This window comes from Aethalodelphis obliquidens, unplaced genomic scaffold, assembly GCF_003676395.1.
Source record: "Aethalodelphis obliquidens isolate GAN/ISIS:26980383/991018 unplaced genomic scaffold, ASM367639v1 scaffold48, whole genome shotgun sequence".
Taxonomy (NCBI): Eukaryota; Metazoa; Chordata; class Mammalia; order Artiodactyla; family Delphinidae; genus Aethalodelphis; species Aethalodelphis obliquidens.
The window spans coordinates 11760937-11779341 of record NW_020837992.1 but is presented as its reverse complement, the minus strand read 5'-3'; the positions used below and the strand labels follow the sequence as shown (position 1 = coordinate 11779341).

Sequence of the window (18405 nt, the reverse complement as noted above, 5' to 3'; positions counted from 1 at the left end):
TGTTGGCTGTGGGATTGTTATATATGGCCTTTATTATGTTGAGGAAAGTACCCTCTATGCCTACTTTCTGCAGGGTTTTTATCATAAATGGGTGTTGAATTTTGTTGAAAGCTTTCTCTGCATCTATTGAGTTGATCATATGGTTTTTCTCCTTCAGTTTGTTAATACAGTGTATCACATTGATTGATTTGCATATATTGAAGAATCCTTGCATTCCTGGAATAAACCCCACTTGATCATGGGGTATGATCCTTTTAATGTGCTGTTGGATTCTGTTTGCTAGTATTTTGTTGAGGATTTTTGCATCTATGTTCATCAGTGATATTGGCCTGTAGTTTTCTTTCTTTGTGACATCCTTGGCTGGTTTTGGTATCAAGGTGATGGTGGCCTCATAGAGTGAGTTTGGGAGTGTTCCTCCCTCTGCTATATTTTGGAAGAGTTTGAGAAGGATAGCTGTTAGCTCTTCTCTAAATATTTGATAGAATTCGCTTGTGAAGCCATCTGGTCCTGGGCTTTTGTTTGTTGGAAGATTTTTAATCACAGTTTCAATTTCAGTGCTTGTGATTTGTCTGTTCATATTTTCTATTTCTTCCTGATTCGGTCTTGGCAGGTTGTGCATTTCTAAGAATTTGTCCATTTCTTCCAGGTTGTCCATTTTATTGGAATAGAGTTGCTTGTAGTAATCTCTCATGACCTTTTGTATTTCTGCAGTGTCAGTTGTTACTTCTCCTTTTTCATTTCTAATTCTATTGATTTGAATCTTCTCCTTTTTTTTCCTTGATGAGTCTGGCTAATGGTTTATCAATTTTGTTTATCTTCTCAAAGAACCAGCTTTTAGTTTTATTGATCTTTGCTATCGTTTCCTTCATTTCTTTTTCATTTATTTCTGATCTGATTTTTATGATTTCTTTCCTTCTGGTAGCTTTAGGGTTTTTTTGTTCTTCTTTCTCTAATTGTTTTAGGTGCAAGGTTAGGTTGTTTATTCGAGATGTTTCCTGTTTCTTAAGGTAGGATTGTATTGCTATAAACTTCCCTCTTAGAACTGCTTTTGCTGCATCCCATAGGTTTTGGGTCGTCATGTCTGTGTTATCATTTGTTTCTAGGTATTTTTCATTTCCTCTTTGATTTTTTCAGTAATCACTTCGTTATTAAGTAGTGTATTGTTTAGCCTCCATGTGTTTGTAGTTTTTACAGATCTTTTCCTGTAATTGATATCTAATCTCATAGCGTTGTGGTTGGAAAAGATACTTATACAATTTCAATTTTCTTAAATTTACCAAGGCTTGACCTGTGACCCTAGATATGATCTATCCTGGAGAATGTTCCATGAGCAATTGAGAAAAATGTGTGTTCTGTTGTTTTTGGATGGAATGTCCTATAAATATCAATTAAGTCCATCTTGTTTAATGTATCATGTAAAGCTTGTGTTTCCTTATTTATTTTCATTTTGGATGATCTGTCCATTGGTGAAGGTGGGGTGTCAAAGTCCCTTACTATGAATGTGTTACTGTCGATTTCCTGTTTTATGGCTGTTAGTATTTGCCTTATGTATTGCGGTGCTCCTATGTTAGATGCATAAATATTTACAATTGTTATAGCTTCTTCTTGGATCGATCCCTTGATCATTATGTAGTGTCCTTCTTTTTCTCTTGTAATAGTCCTTATTTTAAAGTCTGTTTTGTCTGATACGAGAATTGCTACTCCAGCTTTCTTTTAATTTCCATTTGCATGAAATATCTTTTTCCATCCCCTTACTTTCAGTCTGTATGTGTCTCTAGGTCTGAAGTAGGTCTCTTGTAGACAGCAAATATATGGGTCTTGTTTTGTATCCATTCAGCCAAACTGTGTCTTTTGGCGGGAGCATTTAGTCCATTTACATTTAAGGTAATTATCGATATGTATGTTCCTGTTTCCATTTTCTTAATTTTTTTGAGTTCGTTATTGTAGGTCTTTTCCTTCTCTTGTGTTTCTTGCCTAGAAAAGTTCCTTTAGCATTTGTTTTAAGGCTGGTTTGGTGGTGCTGAACTCTCTCACCTGTTGCTTGTCTGTAAAGGTTTTAATTTCTCCATCAAATCTGAATGAGATCCGTGCTGGGTAGAATAATCTTGGTTGCAGGTTTTTCTCCTTCATCACTTTAAATATGTCCTGCCAGTCCCTTCTGGCTTGCAGAGTTTCTGCTGAAAGGTCATCCGTTAACCTTATGGGGATTCCCTTGTGTGTTATCTGTTTTTTTTCCCTTGCTGCTTTTAATATGTTTTCTTTGTATTTAATTTTTGACAGTTTGATTAATATGTGTCTTGGCGTATTTCTCTTTGATTTATCCTGTATGGGACTCTCTGCACTTCCTGGACTTGATTAACTATTTCCTTTCCCATATTAGGGAAGTTTTCAACTATAATCTCTTCAAATATTTTCTCAGTCCCTTTCTTTTTCTCTTCTTCTTCTGGAACCCCTATAATTCGAATGTTGGTGCGTTTAATGCCTGGGACTGTCCTCAGTTCTTTTCATTCTGTTTTCTTTATTCTGCTCTGCAGTAGTTATTTCCACTATTTTATCTTCCAGGTCACTTATCCGTTCTTCTGCCTCAGTTATTCTGCTGTTGATCCCATCTAGAGTATTTTTAATTTCACTTATTGTGTAGTTCATCATTGCTTGTTTCTTCTTTAGTTCTTCTAGGTCCTTGTTAAATGTTTCTTGCATTTTGTCTATTCTATTTCCAAGATTTTGGATCATCTTTACGATCATTATTCTGAATTCTTTTTCAGGTAGACTACCTATTTCCTCTTCATTTGTTTCGTGGGTTTTTATCTTGCTCCTTCATCTGCTGTGTGTCTTTCTGTCTTCTCATTTTGCTTATCTTACTGTGTTTGGGGTCTCCTTTTTGCAGGCTGCAGGTTCGTAGTTCCCGTTGTTTTTGGTGTCTGTCCCCAGTGGCTAAGGTTGGTTCAGTGGGTTGTGTAGGCTTCCTGGTGGAGGGGACTAGTGCCTCTGTTCTGGTGGATGAGGCTGTATCTTGTCTTTCTGGTGGGCAGGTCCACGTCTGGTGGTGTGTTTTGGGGTGTCTGTGGACTTATTATGATTTTAGGCAGCCTCTCTGATAATGTGTAGGGTTGTGTTCCTGTCTTGCTAGTTGTTTGGCATAGGATGTCCAGCACTGTAGCTTGCTGGTCGTTGAGTGAAGCTGGGTGCTGGTGTTGAGATGGAGATCTCTGGGAGATTTTCACCATTTGATATTATGTGGAGCTGGGAGGTCTCTTGTGGACCAGTGTCCTGAAGTTGGCTCTCCCACTTCAGAGGCACAGCAGTGACTCCTGGCTGCAGCACCAAGAGCCTTTCATCCACACGGCTCAGAAGAAAATGGAGAAAAAGTAGAAAGAACGAATTAGTAGAAGTAGAAAGAAAGAAAGGAGGGAAGGAGGGAGGGAGGGAAGGAGGGAGGAAGAAAGGAAGGAGGGAAGGAAGGAAAGAAAGAAGATAAAGTAAAATAAAATAAAGTTATTAAAATAAAAAATAATTATTAAGAAAAAAAATTCAAAACAAAATGGTCGGACAGAACCCTAGGACAAATGGTGGAAGCAAAGCTATACCGACAGAATCTCACACAGAAGCATACACATAACACACTCACAAAAAGAGGAAAAGGGGAAAAAATCATAAATCTTGCTCCCGAAGTCCACCTCCTCAATTTGGGATGATTCGTTGTGTATTCATGTATTCCACAGATGCAGGGTACATCAAGTTGATTGTGGAGCTTTAATCCGCTGCTTCTGAGGCTGCTGGGAGAGATTTCCCTTTCTCTTCTTTGTTCTCACAGCCCACAGGGGCTCAGCTTTGTACTTGGCCCTGCCTCTGCGTGTATGTCACAGGAGGGCGTCTGTTCTTCGCTCAGACAGGACGGGGTTAAAGGAGCCGCTAATTCGGGAGCTCTGGCTCTCTCAGTCCGGGGTAGGGAGGGGCACAGAGTGCGGGGCGGGCCTGCGGCGGTAGAGCCCGGCGTGACGTTGCACCAGCCTGAGGCGCGCCGTGCGTTCTCCCGGGGAAGTTGTCCCTGGATCCCAGGACTCTGGCAGTGGCGGGCTGCACAGCCTCCCCGGAAGGGGGGTGTGGATAGTGACCTGTGCTCGCACATGGGCTTCTTGGTGGCGGCAGCAGCAGCCGTAGCGTCTCATGCCCGTCTCTGGGGTTCGTGCTTTTAGCTGCGGCTGGCACCCGTCTCTGGAGCTCCTTTAAGCAGCGCTCGACCCTCCCCTCGCGCACCAGGAAGCAAAGAGGTAAGAAAAAGTCTCTTGCCTCTTCGGCAGGTCCAGACTTTATACCGGACTCCCTCCCGGCTAGTCGTGGTGCACTAACCCCCTGCAGGCTGTGTTCACGCCGCCAACCCCGGTCTTCTCCGTACGCTCCGAATGAAGCCTGAGCCTCAGCTCCTAGCCCCCGCCTGCCCCTGTGGGTGAGCAGACAAGCATCTCGGGCTGGTGAGTGCCGGTCGGCACCGATCCTCTGTGTGTGAATCTACCCGCTTTGCCCTCTGCACCCCTGTTGCTGCGCTCTGCTCCGCGGCCTCGAAGCTTCCCCCCTCCGCCACCCGCAGTCTCCGCCCGTGAAGGGGCTTCCTAGTGTGTGGAAACCTTTCCTCCTTCACAGCTCCCTCCCACTGGTGCAGGTCCAGTCCCTATTCTTTTGTCTCTGTTTATTCTTTTTTCTTTTGCCCTACCCAGGTATGTGGGGAGTTTCTTGCCTTTTGGGAGGTCTGAGGTCTTCTGCCAGCTTTCAGTAGGTGTTCTGTAGGAGTTGTTCCACGTGTAGATGTATTTCTGGTGTATCTCCAAGCTTCTTTAGAATCTTAATAAGGTAGGGTATTTCTAGGGGGCATCAGAATGTGAGATAGTGCTGCTGGGAAATCAGAAATGTAAAGGTGACAAAACTATTACAAAATCACTGCACAAAGGTATAATGAGTTTTATGGCAAATAGCATTTTTTTTTAACATCTTTATTGGACTATAATTGCTTTACAATGGTGTGTTAGTTTCTGCTTTATAACAAAGTGAATCAGTTATACATATACATATGATCCCAAATCTCTTCCCTCTTGTGTCTCCCTCCCTCCCATCCTCCCTATCCCACCCCTCTAGGTGGTCACAAAGCACAGAGCTGATCTCCCTGTGCTATGCGGCTGCTTCCCACTAGCTATCTATCTTACATTTGGTAGTGTATATATGTCCATGCCACTCTCTCACTTTGTCCCAGCTTACCCATCTCCCTCCCCATATCCTCAAGTCCATTCTCTTGTAGGTCTGTGTCTTTATTCCCGTCTTACCCCTAGGTTCTTCATGACCTTTTTTTTTTCTTAGATTCCATATATATGTGTTAGCATATGGTATTTGTTTTTCTCTTTCTGACTTACTTCACTCTGTATGACAGACTCTAGGTCCATCCACCTCAGTACAAATAACTCAATTTCGTTTCTTTTTATGGCAGAGTAATATTCCATTGTATATATGTGCCACATCTTCTTTATCCATTCATCTGTCGATGGACACTTAGGTTGCCTCCATGTCCTGGCTATTGTAAATAGAGCTGCAATGAACAGCAAATAGCATATTTTTTGTGAGCACTATCAAATTCTAGATAAGTAAGGAAGAGGGCAGTTAGGAATAAGCTTCTAGCCTTTTCCCTATACCAGCCATTCCTTGCCACAAGCCTCTAACCTGAGGCAGAAGTACACACATTTAAAGTAAGGTCCATATTTCTGCTTCTTCACCACAGAGCACAGATTAGAAATCCTTAGAAGGTCACGAAGTTTACTTCTCAGTTCTTGAATTTTGATTTGGTTCTTTTTAAAAACTTCTGAGCCATTTTTCATTCCTTGGCTATTTGGGGTCTTTTGTGTTTCCATACAAATAGTGAAATTTTTTGTTCTAGTTCTGTGAAAAATGCCAGTGGTAGTTTGATAGGGATTGCATTGAATCTGTAGATTGCCTTGGGTAGTATAGTCATTTTCACCATGTCGATTCTTCCAATCCAAGAACATGGTATACCTCTCCGTCTGTTTGTATCATCTTTAATTTCTTTCATCAGTGTCTTATAGTTTTCTGTATACAGGTCTTTTGTCTCTTTAGATTGGTTCATTCCTAGGTAGTTTATTCGTTGTTGCAGTGGTAAATGGGAATGTTCCCTTAATTTGTCTTTCAGATTTTTCATGATTAGTGTCTAGGAATGCAAGAGATTTCTGTGCATTAATTTTGTATCCTGCTACTTTACCAAATTCATTGATTACCTCTAGTAGTTTTCTGGTAGCATCTTTATGATTCTCTGTGTATAGTATCAAGTCATCTGCAAACAGTGACAGCGTTATTTTGTCTTTTCTGATTTGGATTCCTTTTATATTTTTCTCTTCTCTGATTGCTGTGGCTAAAAATTCTAAAAGTATGTTAAACAATAGTGGTGAGATTGGACAACTTTGGTTTGTTCCTCATCTTAGAGGAAATGGTTTCAGTTTTTCACCATTGAGAATGACGTTGGCTGTGGTTTTGTCATATACGGCCTTTATTATGTTGAGGTAAGTTCCCTCTATGTCTACTTTCTAGAGAGTTTTTGTCATAAATGCGTGTTGAATTCTGTCGAAAGCTTTTTCTGCATCTATTGAGATGATCATATGGTTTTTCTCCTTAAAATTGTTAATATGGTTTATCACATTGATTGATTTGTGTATATTAAAGAATCCTTGCATTCCTGGGATAAACCCCACTTGGTCATGGTATATGATCCTTTTAATGTGCTGTTGGATTCTGTTTGCCAGTATTTTGTTGAGGATTTTTGCATCTATGTTCATCAGTGATATTGGCCTGTATTTTTCTTTCTTTGTGACATCTTTGTCTGGTTTTGGTGTCAGGGTGACGGTGGCCTAGTAGAATGAGTTTGGGAGTGTTCCTCCCTCTGCTATATTTTAGAAGAGTTTGAGAATGATAGGTGTTAGCTCTTCTCTAAATGTTTGATAAAATTTGCCTCTGGAGCCATCTGGTCCTGGGCTTTTGTTTGTTGGAAGATTTTTAATCACAGTCTCAATTTCAGTGCTTGTGATTGGTCTGTTTATATTTTCTGTTTCCTCCTGGTTCAGTCTCGGAAGGTTGTGCATTTCTAAGAATTTGTCCATTTCTTCCAGGTTGTCCATTTTATTGGCATAGAGTTGCGTGTAGTAATCTCTCATGATCCTTTGTATTTCTGCAGTGTCAGTTGTTACTTCTCCTCTTTCATTTCTAATTCTATTCATTTGAGTCTTCTCCCTTTTTTTCTTGATGAGTCTAGTTAATGGTCTATCAATTCTGTTTATCTTCTCAAAGAACCAGCTTTTGATTTTATTGATCTTTGCTATTGTTTCCTTCATTTCTTTTTCATTTATTTCTGATCTGATTTTTATGATTTCTTTCCTTCTGTTAATTTTGGGTTGTTTTTGTTTTTCTTTCTCTAATTGCTTTAGGTGTAAGGTTATATTCTTTATTTGAGATGTTTTTTGTTTCTTAAGGTAGGATTGTATTGCTATAAACTTCCCTCTTAGAACTGCTTTTGCTGCATCCCATGGGTTTTGGGTCGTGTGTTTTCATTGTCATTTATTTCTAGGTGTTTTTTGATTTCCTCTTTGATTTCTTCAGTAATCACTTTGTTATTTAGTAGTGTATTGTTTAGCCTCCATGTGTTTGTATTTTTTACATATTTTTCCTGTAATTGATATCTAGTCTTGTAGTGTGGTGGTCAGAAAAGATACTTGATACAATTTCAATTTTCTTAAATTTGCTAAGGCTTGATTTGTGACTCAAAATATGATCTATCCTGGAGAATGTTCCATGAGCACTTAAGAAGAAAGTGTAATCTGCTGTTTTTGTATGGAATGTCCTATAAATATTAATTAAGTCCATCTTGTTTAATGTATCATGTAAAGCTTGTGTTTCCTTATTTATTTTCATTTTGGATGATCTGTCCATCGGTGAAAGTGGGGTGTTAAAGTTCCCTACTATGATTGTGTTACTGTCGATTTCCCCTTTTATGGCTGTTAGCATTTGCCTTATGTATTGAGGTGCTCCTATGTTGGGTGCATAAATATTTACAATTGTTATATCTTCTTCTTGGATTGATCCCTTGATCATTATGTAGTGTCCTTCTTTTTCTCTTGTAATAGTCTTTGTTTTAAAGTCTATTTTGTCAGATATGAGAATTGCTACTCCAGCTTTCTTTTAATTTCCATTTGCATGGAATATCTTTTTCTATCCCATCACTTTCAGTCTGTATGTTTCCCTAGGTCTGAAGTGGGTCTCTTGTAGACAGCATATATATAGGTCTTGTTTTTGTATACATTCAGCCAGTCTATGTCTTTGGGTTGGAGCATTTAATCGATTTACATTTATGGTTATTATCGATATGTATGTTCCTATTACCATTTTCTTAATTGTTTTGCATTTTTATTGTAGGTCTTTTCCTTCTCTTGTGTTTCCTGCCTAGAGAAATTCCTTTAGCATTTGTTTTAAAGCTGGTTTGGTGGTGCTGAAATCTCTTTGCTTTTGCTTGTCTGTAAATGTTTTAATTTCTCTGTCGAATCTGAAGGAGATCCTTGCTGGGTAGAGTAATCTTGGTTGTAGGGTTTTCCCTTCTATCATTTTAAATATATTGTGCCACTCCCTTCTGGCTTGCAGAGTTTCTGCTGAAAGATCAACTGTTAACCTTTGGGGATTCCCTTGTATGTTTTTTGTTGTTTTTCCTGCTTTTAATGTTTTTTCTTTGTACTTTATTTTTGATAGTTTGATCAATACGTGTCTTGGCATGTTTCACCTTGGATTTATCCTGCATGGGAATCTCTGCGTTTCCTGTACTCGATTGACTATTTCCTTTCCCATATTAGGGAAGTTTTCAACTCTGATCTCTTCAAATATTTTCTCAGTCCCTTTCTTTTTCTCTTATTCTTCTGGGACCCCTATAATTCGAATGTTGGTGCATTTAATATTGTCCGTCAGGTCTCTGAGACTGTCCTCAATTCTTTTCATTCTTTTTTCTTTATTCTGCTCTGCCATAGTTATTTCCACTATTTTATCTTCCAGGTCCCTTATCCATTCTTCTACCTCAGTTATTTTGCTATTGATTCCTTCTAGTGAATTTCTAATTTCATTTATTTTGTTGTTCATCATTGTTTGTTTGCTCTTTAGCTCTTCTGGGTCCTTGTTATACATTACTTGTGCTTTCTCCATTCTATTTCCAAGATTTTGGATCATCTTTACTATCATTACTCTGAATCCTTTTTCAGGTAGACTGCCTATTTCCTCTTCATTTGTCTGGTCTGATGGGTTTTTACCTTGCTCCTTCATCTGCTGTGTGTTTCTCTGTCTTCTCATTTTGCTTAGCTTACTGTTTTTAGGGTCTCATTTTCACAGGCTGCAGGTTCATAGTTCTCAAGTTTTTGGTGTCTGCCCTCAGTGACTAAGGTTGGTTCAGTGGGTTGTGTAGGCTTCCTGGTGGGGGGGATTGGTGCCTGTGGTCTGGTGGGTAAGGCTGGATCTTGTCTTTCTGGTAGCAGGACCCCATCCGGTGGTGTGTTTTGCGGTGTCTGTGAGCTTATTATGATTTTAGCAGCCTCTCTTCTAATGGGTGGGGTTGTGTTCCTGTCTTGCTAGTTGTTTAGCTTAGGGTGTCCAGCACTGTAGCTTGCTGGTCATTGAGTGGAGATGTGTCTTAGCGTTGAAATGGAGATCTCTGGGAGAACTTTTGTCATTTGATATTACATGGAGCCAGGTGGTCTCTGGTGGTCCAATGTCCTTAACTCAGCTCTCCCACCTCAGAGGCACAGGCCTCTAACCCAGCCAGAACTCCAATACCCTGTCAGCCACACGGCTCAGAAGAAAAGGGAGAAAGAAAGAAAGAATAAAATAAATTTATTAAAATAAAAGAATTATTAAAAAGTAGAAAAATTAAAAGGTAATAAATAAGGAAAGAAAAAAATAAATAAAAATGGACAGACAGAACCGTAGGACAAATGGTAAAAGAAAAGCTATACAGAGTAAATCACAGAAAGAAGCATACACTCTCACAGAAAGAGAAAAAGGAAAAAAATATCTGTATCTATATCTATATATATAAAAAGGAAGAGAGCAACCAAATTAATAACCAAATATACCAATGATAATAAACTCTAAATACTGAACGAAGATAAACATAAAACCAGGAACAAATTAGATGCAGAAAGCAAACCTGAAGTCTACAGTTGCTCCCAAAGTCCACTGCCTCACATTTGGGATGATTCATTGTCTATTCAGGTATTCCAGTGATACAGGTATATCAAGTTGATTGTGAAGATTTAATCCACTGCTCCGGAGGCTACTGGGAGGAATTTCCCTTTCTCTTCTTTGTTTGTACAGCTCCTTGGCCTCAGCTTTGGATTTGGCCCCACCTCTGCGTATAGGTCGCCGGAGGGCATCTGTTTTTCACTCAGAGAGGACGGGGATAAAGGAGAAGCTGATTCAGGGGTTCTGGCTTACTCAGGCCAGGGGGAAGGAGCGGTACAGAATGTGGGGTGAGCCTGCAGTGGCAGAGGCCAACATGACGTTGCAACTGCCTGATGTGTGCCATGTGTTCTTCTGGGGAAGTGGTCGCTGGATCACGGTACCCTGGCAGTGGTGGGCTGCACGGGCTTCTGGGAGGGGAGGTGTCGATAGTGACCCGTGCTTGTACACAAGCTTCTTGGTGGCTGTAGCAGCAGCCTTAGCATTTCATGCCTGTCTCCCGTGTCCACACTGATAGCCACAGCTCACACCCATCTCTGGAGCTTGTTTAGGCAGTGCTCTGATTCCCCTCTCCTTGCGCACCCCGAAACAATGGTCTCTTGCCTTTTAGGCAATTCCAGACTTTTTCCCAGACTCCCTCCCTGCTAGCTGTCGCACACTAGCCCCGTTCAGGCTGTGTTCATGCAGCCAACCCCAGTCCTCTCCCTGGGATCTGACCTCCGAAGCCCGAGCCTCAGCTCCCAGCCCCCACGCGCCCCGGCGGGTGAGCAGACAAGCCTCTCGGGCTGGTGAGTGCTGGTCAGCACAGATCCTCTGTGCGGGAATGTCTCCACTTTGCCCTGTGCACCCCTATTGCTGCGCTGTCCTCCATGGCTCTGAAGCTTCCCCCGCCGCCCCCCATCTCCACTAGTGAAGGGACTTCCTAGTATGTGGAAACTTTTCCTCCTTCACAGCTTCCTCCCACTGGTGCAGGTCCCATCTCTATTCTTTTGTCCCTTTTTTCTCTTTTCTTTTGCCCTACCCAGGTATGTGGGGAGTTTCTTTCCTTTTGGGAAGTCTGAGGTCTTCTGCCCGTGTTCAGTAGGTGTTCTGTAGGAGTTGTTCCGCATGTAGATATATTTCTGATGTATTTGTGGGGAGGAAGGTGATCTCCACATCTTACTCTTCCACCATCTTGAAGGTCTCCTCTAGAGAGACTTTAGATCAACTACAGATATAATGCACTAGATTGTAAATATCTGTATAACTTTAATAAATGGAAATAGCCTTTTTTGCTATTAGGTATTGATGTTGATATTATTATTCTCTATAAGTAAAGGAATATAGAAAGAGTAAAGACATTGGGGACAGGAAGACTGGATTCTAATTCAGTTTTAACTTTTACTGTCTGTGAGATACTGGGAAATTACTTAACCTCTCACTTTACTCATCTATAAGTACATATAATAACATCTATTTTATAGGGTTGTTGTGAAAATGAGAATTTGCATCTATTAGAATGTGTAACAGATGGTTCATACTCAATGAATCCTTCTAATAAAAATTTCATCTTTCTGTACCTGTTATTAATAAACATTTGACATATGAATACATTTGTAACAGTTTCAAAAAATGTTAAATAATAGATGAGAATTGCTAATCATTTTTATCCTACGAGGGAGTTTTTCGGCATTTGAAAACCCATGTGGTATTAAATTTCTAGGATATGGAAAAATAGCATAGATGATTTGGGGAGTATGTACTATTATATATGATAATTATTGAAAAGTTCTCTTTAGTGGGGAAAGCTAATCCCTAAATTGGATTTTCAAGAACATTTGCTTATTCTGTTTCAGGCTCAGATATCATTTGTCTCTCTCTCTCTCTCTTTTTTTTTTTTTTAATGTGGATGTCTAGTTTTTCCAGCACCATTTGATGAAAAGGCTATCTTTTTTCCATTGTATTGCCTTTGCTCCTGTGTAAAAGATCAGTTGACTATATGTGTGTTGGTCAATTTTGGGGCTTTCTATTCTGTTCCATTGATCTAGTTGTTTATTCTTTCATCAATGCCATACTGTTTTGATTACTGTAGCATTATAGTAAGTCTCAATGTCAGGTAGCATCAGTCCTACAAGTGTATTCTTCTCCTTCAACATTATGTTGGTTATTCTGGAGTCTTTTGTCTTTCCATATAAACTTTAGAGTCAGTTTGTTGATATCTACAAAATAACTTGCTGAGATTTTGATTGGGATGGCCTTGAATCTATAGATCAATTTGGAGAGAACTGATATCTTGACAATATTCAGTCTTCTATCCATGAACATGGAATATTTCTCTTTTTATTTAGCTCTTGATTGCTTTCCTTTATCAGAGTTTTGTAGTTTTCCTTATATAGGCCTTGTACATTTTTTTTAGATTTATACCTAAGTTTTTCTTTTTTTGTGTGTGTGGGCAATGCTAATGTAAATGGTATTGTGTTTTAATTTCAAATTCCACCTGTTCATTGTTGGTATATAGGAAAAAGATTGAATTTTGCATATGAAACTTATAACCTACAACCTTGCTATAATCACTTCTAATTCCAGGAGTTTTAAAAATCAATTCACTTGGGTTTTCTACATAGTCAATCATGTCATCTGTGAACAGAGACAGTTTTATTTCTTCCTTCACTATCCATATATCTTATATTTCCCTTTCTTGTCTTATTGCATTAGCTAGGACATCCAGTACAATGTTGAAAGAAGTGGTAAGAGGGGGCATCCTTGTCTTGATCTTTTCAGGAAAACATCTAGTTTCACACCATTAACTATGATATTGGCTGTAGGATTTTTATAGGTGTTCCTTATCCAGTTGAAAAAATTTCCATCTATTTTTAGGTTGCTGAGAGTTTTCATCATGAATAGGTATTGAATTTTGTCAAATACTTTTTTGTGTCTATTGATATGATCATGTGATTTTTCTTCTTTAGACGGTTAATGTGATGGATTACAATAATTACTTTTCAAATGCTGAACCAGTCTTCCATACCTGGGATAAATACCATGTGGTTGTGGTTACAATTCCTTTTATACATTTTTGGGTTTTATTTGCTAATAGTTTGTTGAGAATTTTTATATCTTTCTTTATGAGAGACATTGGTCTGAAGTTTTCTTTTCTTGCAGTGCCTCTGTATGGTTTTGTTATCAGGATAAACCTGGCTTCATAGAATGAGTTAGGAACTATTCTCTCTACTTCTATCTTCTGGAAGAGATTGGAGAACATTGGTATAATTTCTTCCTTAAGCGTTTGGTAGAATTTACCAGTGAATCCATCTGGGCCTGGTGTTTTCTGTTTTGAAAAGTTAAACTTTGACTCAATTTCTTTATAAACATAGGCCTATTAAGATTGTCTATTTCTACTTGTGTGAATTTTGGCAGATTTTGTCTTTCAAGGAATTGGTCCATTTCATCTAGGTTTTGAAATTGTGGGCTTAGAATTGTTCATAGTGTTCCTTTATTATTCTTTTAATGTCCATATGATCTGTAATGAACTTCCTTCATTCAATTATGATATTTATAATTTGTGTTCTCTCTGTTTTTTTCTTATTTAGCCTTGCTAAAGGCTTATCAATTTTATCGATCTTTTCAAATTTTGATTTCATTGATTTTCTCTATTGATTTTCCATTTTTAATTTTATTCACTCCTCCAGTTCTTACAATTTTTCTTCTGCTTACTTGGGATTTAGTTTGCCCTTCTTTTTCTAGTTTCCTGAAGTAGACACTTAGATGATTGATTTTAGGTCTTTCATATATATGTATGTATATATGTATACACACACACACACACACACACACACACACACATATATGTTTCAGTGCTGTAAATTTCCCTCTAAGCACTACTTTCACTGCATCCCGCTAAACTTTGATAAGTTGTCGTTGCATTTTCATTTAGTTCCAAATATTTAAAAATTTCTCTTGAGACTTCTTGTTTGACATTTATGTTATTTAGTAGTTGTTTAATCTCCAAGTACTTTGTGATTTTTTTTAGCTATTACTCTGTTACTGATTTTTAGTTTAATTCCATTGTGAGAGTAGACATTGAAGTTTTGTTCCATCTTAGCTTAAGAATAATATGTATTCTGCTGCTGTTGGATGAAGTAGTCTGTAAGTGTTAATTATATCTAGTTGACTGATGGTGCTGTTGAGTTCAACTCTGTCCTTACTGATTTTCTGCCTACTGCATCTGTTCATTTCTGATAGAGGGGTGTTGAAGTTTCTAATTATGATAGTGGATTCTCTCTCTTTTTTTATTTGGCCACAGCGCAGCATGCAGGATCTTAGTTCCCCAGCCAAGAATGAACCTGTACCCCCTGCAGTGGAAGCATGGAGTTCTAATCACTGGACCGCCAGGGAATTCTCTGGATTCTCTCTCTCTTTCTCTGTTTTTTTTTTTTGGTGGGAGGAGTGCATGTGATTTTTGGTTGTAGTATAAGGCAATATGCCTTTTTTTAAGCACTCATTTTTTTATGATTGATAATTTCATGTATGTAGAATAAAACTTTGGCAATTCAGAGCCCTTCTGAAAATAGAAGGCATTTCTCTTTGACTTTAATAAAAATTACCTTGAAAGATTTTATATGCTTCTCTGCCTTTTTAAACAAGGTATGCTCATTATTCATGACTTCACCTCTTCTTGATGCTGTGTTATAAATCTGGACATATATTACTCTGTTGATAGAGTGATATCTTCAGAAACTGTTGAATGCTGTATAACTTTTGCTCCTATATCCCACTATTGCTGGTCCTTATGAGTCCACTTTTATAATTTTTTTCTGCCTCCTTACTTTTAGACTCACTTCTCAGTATTGTCAGTATCTTAGCTTCTTTTTAATTAGTTATGGACTTTTTTTTTTTTTTTTTTTCGGTACGCGGGCGTCTCACTGTTGTGGCCTCTCCCGTTGCGGAGCACAGGCTCCGGATGCGCAGGCTCAGCGGCCATGGCTCACGGGCCCAGCCGCTCCACGGCATGTGGGATCTTCCCGGACCGGGGCACGAACCCGTGTCCCCTGCATCTGCAGGCAGACTCTCAACCACTGCGCCACCAGGGTAACCCAGTTATGGACGTTTTAACAAGTTAAGCAAGTCTATTAAAATTATGAAAGGTAGGAGTAACTTATAAATGTGGGCCTCTCCTAAGATTAAACAAAAATGCTTGAGCTTTAGATAAAGATTTTGTAATCGTTTCAGTTGCTCAGAGAACTTTGTGAGTTTCTGCTTTCCCATTCTGTTTTGGTGAGTAGAATCATTTGAGAACTAATATCCAGTTACGTGAAGTGTTTAATAAAGTCTTCTACCTGTTAATACTTCTTATGTGCATGCAAGCTATTAGGCTAATAGAAACTTTTAACATTGTCACATATGGTTTTAACAAATAAATTAAAATTAATATAAGTAGCTTGCTGGTTATTGCTTTGGATCCAAAGGATTTTGAAAACTGCTCTGGAAATGTTATACCAAAAAAAGACTTTCATTGAACAGTAACAATAAAAACAAACACATTTAGATAATGCAAACATCTTGCTCTGACTTCACCTTTCTAAGGCAGGTCTTGCTTATCACCTAGTACAAAGCCTGATTGTGCGCCTAGAAAGCCTGCAGTCCTGATTTACGTTTTTCCCAAGGGCTTGGTAAACCCTGTAAAGCAGGGACTGCAAAGAAGTCCTAACAGTTAAGCTGCAGTGACATTTTAAAGCATGATATAAACTTCTCAATCATTCTGTGCCAGAGAGAGGAAAGGATCAAAAGAGGAAAAGCCTCATGATCAAAGAATGTTTCTGGTATGCATGGTACTTCCTTTCAACTGGAGTATTTTCAATTAGTCTCAAGGAAACAATGAAAACAATTTACCTGGATCCTATATTACAGGCTTATTTTAAATTCATTATGAATTTTTTTTTCCAGGTGGAGCACCATTATTCCCACAAGTTCACAGTAGTGGTGTTACGTGCCACAAAAGTAACAAAGGGGGCCTTCGGTGACATGCGTAAGTGCCCTTATTTGCTTTTCTCTTGAAAATACGTAATTATGATTCACTCTTCAGTTGCCTGAGTTCCTTGACAAACCTGGGGCTGTCCCTTTTTCAGATGTGATAATCTTTGTCTACATCTTTGAATGATAACATTTTGAATGGTTCTCTGATGCTCTTTTATCTGTCAGAATAGTGTTTTACCTTGACTTTACATTAATTGGGAGTACTTGGGATCAGATAAAATGACTGTCCTAGGACAGAGTTTTGGATTTCAAAGACATTTCCATTCTATTTTGGAAAGATGGCCGAGTTAAGACTTTAAACTAGCTGCCTCTGTGAGGTATTGTGCCTTTGGATTTTTAAAAAATGCAGTTTAATTCTTATGGCTTTAAGTGTGTTCATTATGTGTGCAAATAGCTATAGAAACTGGTGTGGGACAGCTTGAAATGATATGAACCAAAGCCTGAGGATAATGTTGAATTAATTTGGTGGCAGTATCCTTCTACGTTTTAAAATGCAGTTTTCCTGGTTAATCTTACCATGCAAATGACTAGGGGTCGTGGAGCTGGAAATACAAAGAAGGATGGATAAGTATTGTGATAACGCATTGGGTAAAGTTGTAGATTATTGCTAAAATATGGGAATGGCCATTTACCCCTCAGGACGGGTTTGGGGGAAAGAATGGAGATTGCAATTTACCAGTCTGGGGAACAGGGAAGTCTTTCTGGCTGAAATGGCATTTACACTGGTTCTTGAAGGAAGAAAATCTTAGTGCTGAGAGCAGGGAGAATCCCAGGCAGAGAAAACAGCATGTTCAAAGGCGAGCGAAGGGCAGATTGCTTGTGAGGTCCCAAACTGTTAGAGACACACAGCAAAGGTGAAAGAGGACAGGCACTCATACAACAAGACTGAGATTTTATCAGAAATGCAGTGGGAAGAATTTGATGGCATTTGAGTCACAAGTCACAGGATTGGCTCTTTATTTAAAAAAATATTTGTTCTGGCCATAGTATGTTAAATATATTGGAGGTGACTATAGAGTATGCTTTTTATATTTAAGAATAGGAGGGAAAGCAGAAACTAACACACCATTGTAAAGCAATTATACTCCAATAAAGATGTTAAAAAAAAAAAGAATAGGAGGGACTTGAGCTTGTTGAAATCGCAATTAAAATGGGCCCATAGAGAGAGGTTAAATATTAAGGAATGAAGAATTTGGGCTCTGGGCTCAAGCCTTCAGTGAATGAAGGGTGTCCAGGAAGTTGGTAAAAGTTGGAAGGAGGGGGCCGGGAGGTGGAATCTAATGGTAAGAGTTTTTGATGAGCAGTGCTTCTCAGGAGAGGTGACGGGAGCAAGGACAATTTCTTCACATCTAGTCTGGACCAGGGGTTTATTTTCTAAATTTTATCTCATACATCAATCTACCCCATTTAATCACTCCTTTGCCAAAGCTTTTCTTAAGTTATTCTTTTGCTTTTTATAATTCTTTGCATTTTCATCAATTAAACGAGAGTTCACTGGAGAAAGGCTCCTGTGAAAGAGAAGCCAGGGACTTCCCTGGTGGCACAGTGGTTAAGAATCCGCCTGCCAATGCAGGGGACACGGGTTCAAGCCCTGGTCTGGGAAGATCCCATATGCCGCGGAGCAACTAAGCCCGTGCACCCCAACTACTGAGACTACTACTACTACTACCTGCGCTCTAGAGCCTGTGAGCCACAACTACTGAGCCCATGTGCCACAATTACGGAAACCCACGCACCTAGAGCCTATGCTCTGCAACAAGAGAAGCTGCCGCAATGAGAAGCCCGCGGACCGCAACGAAGAGTAGCCCCTGCTTGCCGCAACTAGAGAAAGCCTGCACACAGCAACGAAGACCCAACGCAGCCAAAAATAAATAAATAAATAAATTTATTTTTTAGAAAAAAGAAAAAAGAGAATCCAAATTGGAAGCCATACACTACCAAATGTAAAATAGATAGCTAGTGGGAAGCAGCCGCATAGCACAGGGAGATCAGCTTGGTGCTTTGTGACCACCTAGAGGGGTGGGATACGGAGGGTGGGAGGGAGATGCAAGAGGGAGGGGATGTGGGGATATATGTATACATATAGCTGATTCACTTTGTAATAAAGCAGAAACTAACACAATATTATAAAGC

General features: G+C 39.2%; 1 protein-coding gene across 6 annotated transcripts in view; it reads left to right on the top strand.

Moving 5' to 3' along the window:
* The window catches only part of PLA2G4A (phospholipase A2 group IVA), a 193912-nt gene that overhangs the window by 56556 nt on the left and 118951 nt on the right, over window positions 1-18405 (top strand). For all 6 annotated transcript variants that reach the window (XR_003427981.1, XM_027082990.1, XM_027082989.1 and 3 more), the window contains exon 3: window positions 16183-16264. Coding sequence is in view for 5 of the 6 variants with exons in the window: in XM_027082990.1 (XP_026938791.1) it covers window positions 16183-16264 (82 nt within the window). In the remaining variant the exon portion in view is untranslated. The remainder of the gene's footprint in view (window positions 1-16182; window positions 16265-18405) is intronic.